Source organism: Narcine bancroftii, chromosome 14 (genome assembly GCF_036971445.1).
Source record: "Narcine bancroftii isolate sNarBan1 chromosome 14, sNarBan1.hap1, whole genome shotgun sequence".
Taxonomy (NCBI): Eukaryota; Metazoa; Chordata; class Chondrichthyes; order Torpediniformes; family Narcinidae; genus Narcine; species Narcine bancroftii.
In genome coordinates, this window is record NC_091482.1 from 49,617,666 (window position 1) to 49,625,131 (window position 7,466).

The 7,466-nt window shown below is 45.4% G+C and overlaps 1 protein-coding gene across 1 annotated transcript in view; it reads right to left on the reverse strand.

Moving 5' to 3' along the window:
• The window catches only part of LOC138749343 (transmembrane channel-like protein 3), a 43,079-nt gene extending 36,821 nt beyond the window's left edge, over nt 1–6,258 (reverse strand). The window contains exons 1-2 of the mRNA XM_069910552.1: nt 6,059–6,258; nt 2,368–2,443 (exon numbers count right to left, since the gene is read on the reverse strand). Coding sequence (XP_069766653.1) covers nt 2,368–2,443; nt 6,059–6,258 — 276 coding nt within the window. The remainder of the gene's footprint in view (nt 1–2,367; nt 2,444–6,058) is intronic.
• Nucleotides 6,259–7,466: the final 1,208 nt, after the last annotated feature.

Sequence of the window (7,466 nt, forward strand, 5' to 3'; positions counted from 1 at the left end):
CTGATTATTTTCCTCAATGGTTCTGTATTTTAATTCTTCTGTATTTTGTACCTGATTATTTTCCTCAATTGTTCTGTATTTTAATTCTTCTGTATTTTGTACCTGATTATTTTCCTCAATTGTTCTGTATTTTAATTCTTCTGTATTTTGTACCTGATTATTTTCCTCAATTGTTCTGTATTTTAATTCTTCTGTATTTTGTACCTGATTATTTTCCTCAATGGTTCTGTATTTTGTACCTGATTATTTTCCTCAATGGTTCTGTATTTTAATTCTTCTGTATTTTGTACCTGATTATTTTCCTCAATTGTTCTGTATTTTAATTCTTCTGTATTTTGTACCTGATTATTTTCCTCAATGGTTCTGTATTTTAATTCTTCTGTATTTTGTACCTGATTATTTTCCTCAATGGTTCTGTATTTTAATTCTTCTGTATTTTGTACCTGATTATTTTCCTCAATTGTTTTGCCAGTTGCTCGGATTCTGGATAACAGGGGTTTTATTGGACTTATTTATTTCCAGGATGTTGGCATCACTAGCAAGACCAGTGTTTGCTCTCATAATTAATCGTCCTCGAGAAGGCGATGGTCAGCTACTCAGTTCAAGGTTCCTTTTATTGTCACATAATAACACATAAAAACATCATATTTTAGTGGCTCATCATCACGACAAGTGAACCAGCGCCAGCAGCCGTGAGTAAGTCCGCAGACAGCGGCATCCATGGAGACGCTCAGCGTGGGGCAAAGCCACGGCCTGGAAGCTGACCACCTCTGCCTCGTTAGGGCGCTAAGGACTCTTGGGACCAGGTGAGCCTCTTTAAGCGCACAATTTCAAGCCAGTGAAGCAGTTACTCCAGATTTCTGCAAGATTCAGTGCATTCCTTTCGATTTAGTGGCTTAGTAGCCACATTGGTGACTCCGAAAGTCAAGTACAGCGCATTTGACAGGGAGCTACTAGCCCTGTACTCGACCATTCAGCACTTCAAGTATTTCCTAGAAGGGAGAGAATTCACGATCTTCACAGATCATAAGCCCCCCACCTTTGCTTTTGCCTTCAGTGTCCGACCCTTGGTCAACCCGCCAACAGTGCCACCTGTCCTACATATCAGAATTCACCACCACGATCAAACATGGGAAGAACAATGTGGTGGAGGATGCGCTGTCAAGAACATCCATCCAGTCGGTGTAAGTCCTGGCCCCAGGAGTGGATTACGTAGCACTAGCAGAAGTACAGGAGGACAGTGAAATATCGGCATTCCAAAATGCGTTCACCGGCCTTCACCCAGCGGTATCAAACTCCTCTGCAACACCTCCACAGGGCAACCACAGTCCATCGCACCGGCTGCCTGGAGGCACTGAGAGTTCAACGCCTTACACAGGATGGACCACCCTTCCTTCTGTGTGAATGCCCAGCTAATTGAAGACCAATTCATGTGGCATGGCCTACACAAACAGGGAGGACACTGGGCCAGGACATGCACCCATTGCCAAACCACCAAGGTCCCGAGACACATGAAGGTACCGATGCAAATCTTCCAGCTAACACACAGGAGGTTCAAACATGCACGTGGACATTGTTGACTCACTACCTGTTTCAACAGGGACGAGATGATGGACAGATTCACGAGGTGGCTGGAAGCTGTTCCAATCAGTGACACGACAACATAGACATGTGGCAAGACCCTGATCACAGCCTGGATGGGGAGATTTGGCCTCTTTGGCCACATCACTTCAGAGGGGCGCAGTTCACCTCAACTCTATGGTCTGTGATGGTGCAGCTCCTGATAACCCAGCTAAACCGAACAACTGTGTACCACCCCCAATCGAACGGCCTGGTGGAGCATTTCCATAGGCCCCTAAAATCGGCCCCAATGGCACAACTCAGAGGACCCAGCTGGGTAGACGAGCTCCCCTGGGTGCTTCTGGACATTCGCACAGCACCCAAAGACAACCTAGCCGCGTCATCAGCTGAGTTGGTTCGCTGCTCACACTGCCTGCCGAGTTCAGGCCCGCACCTCGTGGCCAAGGAGACACACCGACAGAGGTGCTGACCAAGCTCCGGGGGAGACTAGGGACACCGGCCTTAGGCAACGAAGGCTTCCTGATCGCCTTATGGCTGATAGAAGGCAATTACTATTAAATGACAATAAAGGACTATCTCTCTCTTGAATTTCTTTAACCTAGCTGTGCCATTTACTTCATTATACACCTCCTTCTGAACTTCATTAAATCTACTGAGCCACAGTGCAACAAAGGTTGAAAAAAAATGCAAGTTCAATTAGTGTAGGTGGAACCACCTTCAGAAGACTTGGTTTTAATTATTTCCACCCACAATCTGCTCTGGTTGATGGATGGTTTGCCAACTTACTTCTGCCCCAGCTGCCTGATAGCCTCTCGTCCTGGTCAACCTGCCTTCATACTTCAGCACGATTTCTTTGGCTTCCCTGTAACACAAGTATCAACATCATTTCAGACTGAACCACCATTCTGTAATTTCTAATACACCATCACTCACACTACCCATAGCACCAGCATGCCAACATTTCTCAATGGCCTCATTTCATACAGCGCAATTTGAACACAATCTCTGGGCACCAATGCTATTACTGCACCTGGGTTCCCTGATATCCAGTCATGCCCGGGGGAAAAAGGTATTCTGTTCATTGCCTCTCATAATCTTACATACCTCATTCAGTCGCCTCTTACCCTCTGTCGCTTCCAAGAGAAAAACCCTAGTGTTACGAGCCCAGAGGACCCCAAAATCCAGCAGCAATAGATATTCACCAAGACAAATGGTTACTTAAACAAAAGTTGCTTTTAATTATCTTTAAACATGAATATAGAATTAAACTTTAACTTATCTCTATTGACTAACTTATCCTAACTTAACCCCCTTCTAATTCTAAGCGCACGTGTATGCAATGTGTGTGCAAGTTCTTTGGTTCACAGTCCAATCTCACTGCTCATTCCTCCAAGTTCACTGGTTGCAGACAATTCTTATACCGTGCACAGAATTTAACATTTATAAAGTTCACCAGGCTTTGGTGCTTGGAAGGAAAGTGGTTACTACTCAGGAAGGCTCTTGTCGGTTTTCAGAGAGAAATTTGTTATTCTAGGACATCCACAACTGATGTACTTCCACAGCCACTCCAGTGTCTTTCTGATGAAACTTGCCCCTTCAGGGTTCTCCAGATGATACCCTCTTTCTTTCAGGTCACCACAAAGTTTCTTTTTGTTTCACTTATTCCAAGTGAAACATTAGACAGCTAGTCCTCTCCTCTTGCATGAAGCACAAGGGCTTTGACCAGGCCATCTTCCAAATGGGCTTGCCAGCTTATTTGTTCAGTCTTTCCTCATACGATAGCTTCTCCAAGCCATTGTTAACTCTCCTCTGCACTCTAAAGCTTCCACGTTCTTCCTATAATGAGGCAACCAGAACTGGACACAATACTCTAAATGTGGTCGAACTAGCATTTTATAGAGTTGCAACATCATCTCGTGGCTCTTGAACTCATTCCCCCTGTTGATGACACTTCCCAGCTTCTAATATTTCCCAATCTCAAAACATGTCACTCTCCAAGAGGAGTAAGCCTCGATATTCCAAATTGTATCTTATTCATCCAAATAAATCAAATTTCATAATTGCATCTGTAAATAGCTTTAATTTGTCATTGATAAAAGTAAATAATCATTTTCATAGCTTCGCACTTCATAACGATGAGTAAAACAAAGCATATTGTAAATGATAACTCAACTTCAAACAAATTAAAATGATTAACACAAATAATAATGATAAATTCAAAGAAAAGTTTATCTCCTTCCACGGTTCTTTGTCCGCTCGGATGCAACTACGTAGGAAGTCATAGAAACTATGGTAACTCTACAAAAACAATTAATCCTGAAAGGGAAAGTCATAAAACAACCATAATTCATAAACACAAGGTTTTAACCTCTACACCCACTACTCATGAACTTTATTTAAGTTATCCTATACAATATTTCCATACGATAAGTTTAAATGGTAAGAATTGACTGCAAACCAATACACAAATTCACAGCAGCAATTTTACAAATAACTTCCATACTTCAGTTCACCTGAAATTCAGAACCAGATGGGATTTTTAAATACCTCTCCCATTCGTGACAAGCACCATCAGCCATTCATTCCTTTAAGAACCTCTAAACCAATGTTATTCTTTTACATATCGGCTATAGAATGCAAAAAAGTAAAATTTCTCTGTAAAAAAAAAATCAAAAAGTTCAATTTAATTATGTAATCTTCTCTACCCAGCCTTGTATTTTGTGCAATGATTTTACTTCACGTGGCAAAACTATGACCTGATAAAACTGTTTTCAGCTTGACTGTTCAACTGATCAAATCTGGATATTGTTTGAAGCTTTAAGCAGATGCGTTGAAACAATATTAACAATTAAAAGAATTGTCAGCTCTTCTGACATTAAAAAAAAAACTTAAAAAAAATACACTCTGCTTTCATTTGAAGATTGACAGACTCACTGACTACATTATCCCATTTTTCATTCCACATTCAGTTTTAACCTTGCAAACTTAAATTTGCCTTCTCCATCCTTAGCTAGTTTTTCTCATGTACCGCTGCCCTGGTAGTGCGTTTCAATAACACCATTTCTTTCTCATGGGCACTCTCCAGCCTTCTGGCCTGAGCAGTGACTCTGGGGGGGGGGAAAGAGATACCACTGACGTGGGGCAGGGGCGAGGAGGGGCATGAACTGCAGAACCCTCCTTAGAATTGACACAGCCAGAACTTGCACCCTTGGTACTGGCAATTTTTATACCCCCCCCAAACTCTCTGAATGTTGCCTATTTATCTCCTGCTCTGCATTCACAAAGCGACACCCCTTCTCTGATCAATTCTCACCTTTCCTCCTATCCATGTCCACTTTTGCCATTTGTGCTCCTCCTCTGCCAACCTTTTCTGCCCGCTTTTTTTGCACATATCTTGACGAAGGGCTCAGGCCTGAAATGTTAGTTATTACTGGGCATCGAAGGGCTGAGACAGAGAGGAAGCACCTCAAGCAACGGGTGGGAGTGGGGGAGAGAAGTGACAGGCTGCCACAGGGGTGGTAATGGTGTAAATAGAATTGAATGTAACAACGGTCAGTGCCGGGAATGTATGGACATGAAACTAGGGGTGGGAACAGACTTTGAATGGTTTACCTTCTGTAAATAATTTATAGTGAATAAAGTCTATTTTTGGTAAGTTCCTGTGGATGCTGCAAGACCTGCTGAATTCATTCAGCATTTCTGTGTTTTCACTGCAATCTGTAGACTTTCGCCTTTCACAACTTTGTCTATTTATGTTGAGATCAAACCTGTCACCTACAATGTCCATACACATATTCGGTCTTCTCATTTCTGCTCTCCCCTCCCTCTACTCATCCACCTATCATCTCCTGCCATTGCCACCCTCCTCTCCTTTTGTTCGGATGCCTGCCGGCATTCTCTCATACCTTGATGGGCTCAAGCCCAAAACGTCGGTCATGTATCTCTCCCTTTGCTACATGAAGGACATTGCTAAGTCTCTCTAGTATATTGGTTTTTTAAAAATCTGTCTTATCTTTTCCTTACATCGTCACTCAAGCCTTTTCCATATTTATTTTTCCAGATAATTTATTAGCTGGATACAAGGATTGCTTAATCTCTGGATTACTCCAGGCACAATACACAGATGAGTATAGAATCGGAAAATAGTGCAGTCAAATACTGGTCTGGACACGAGGGAAGAGGAGGGAGGTGGTCATTGGATTCTTGGGAGGTTGGGACTGATTTTTTTGGGAAGATGTACAGACTGGCTGGGCTGCACCTCCATCTTTTATATCTCCAAAGATAAGACTCTGAAACTTCGACTGCCTTCGCTGCAGCATGCTCGCCTACCGCCTCGTCCTGATACAGCCAAATGCCACCCAGGGTCCCGGGCAGCCCTAATGCCTACCAGACACCTCATCGGACACCCCCGAGGGCGGACGTTTCAAAGGCGCCACCGGTGTCCCACTTCACGCCCAGGTGACAGCCCGAGACCTACCTCAGCACCTTCAACTTCTGGTCCATTGGCCACGGCCGGAGTCGAATATTGGAGATGAGCTCCTTCTGAATCTGTATGTTCTGAAAGATTTCCTCGGGATCCTTGCAATCCGCCTTTTCCTCATCTTGCGTGTCCTCCTCCGAATTACTGATGGAAAAACACAGAGAGAACCCTACCATCTGAGAACCAGATAACACCATCACCGACTGAACGCCCCCCCCCCCCTCAACTCCTCCAAGGAGATAAATAATAGACCATGTTAAATTTCGGTCTAATGCCTCCCAGCAGTTTTAAAATGCAAATTATGGAAAAGATTAGTCCCCACCTCAAAACTTATATTACAAAGAGGGCATGGAGACAAATAATTAACTAATTCATAATAATTATTCTTATCCTAGATTTCCTCTATACACTTATATACCTTACATAAATTTTCATCCATATACATTCACAAACACATTTCAGATGCACATTTTAAATGTTACTATCAGTCACCAAGATTGTGCCCATGTTTGGACTGAAATAGGCTGGTCATCTGAGACGAGATTTAAAGTAAAATTTTAAGTTACCCCCCACCCCCTGTGGTTTGGTGAAGTTCCCCAGCCCTTTGCGTCTCTTCACCTGTTCTCATGCTCCTGGTAAGACGCCGAGAAGATCTTGCGGTTGATGGAGTTTTTGCCAATGTTCTGCAGCCGTTGCGATGTTTTCGAGGGGTTGTTCCTCGCTGTCTCGTTCATTGAAGGTGCCCCCGCTCCGCTGGTCCCGGACGTCTCCGCCGGTCCCTGCACTGGCCGCTCCAAAGAGCCGCTGCTTCCCCAACTGGACCAAGCCGCGGTCTCGCCTCTTCAAGAGAAACCTCCAACCCCCCTTCCCACTTCAAGGTTGGTTCCCCGCTGCCAAGCAAGGGTCGGAAACGGCGCTTCCCAGCCACACGACACGGACACGCTTGGCCGCCCAGAGGGGCTGATTCCAGTGTGCCTCAGCGCACAGAAGTAAATACCGGCAGCGCTTTGTTCGCCGTTTAAATAGAAGGGGAGCCGGCAGCGCTTTGTTCGCCGTTTAAATAGAAGGGGAACCCGGGGGTGGGGGGGGAGGAGAGAGGGAGGGGGAGGGAGGGGAGAGGGAGGGGAGAGGGAGGGGAGAGGGAGGGGAGAGGGAGGGGGAGGGAGGGGGGGGAGGGAGGGGGAGGGAGGGGAGAGGGGGAGGGAGGGGAGAGGGGGAGGGAGGGGAGAGAGGGGGAGGGAGGGGAGAGAGGGGGAGGGAGGGGAGAGAGTGGGGAGGGGGAGGGGGGAGGGGGGAGAGAGGGGAGGGGGGAGGGGAGAGAGAGGGGGAGGGGGAAAGAGAGGAGGGGAGAGAGAGGGGGAGGGGGAGAGAGAGGGGGAGGGGGAAAGAGAGGAGGGTAGGGAGG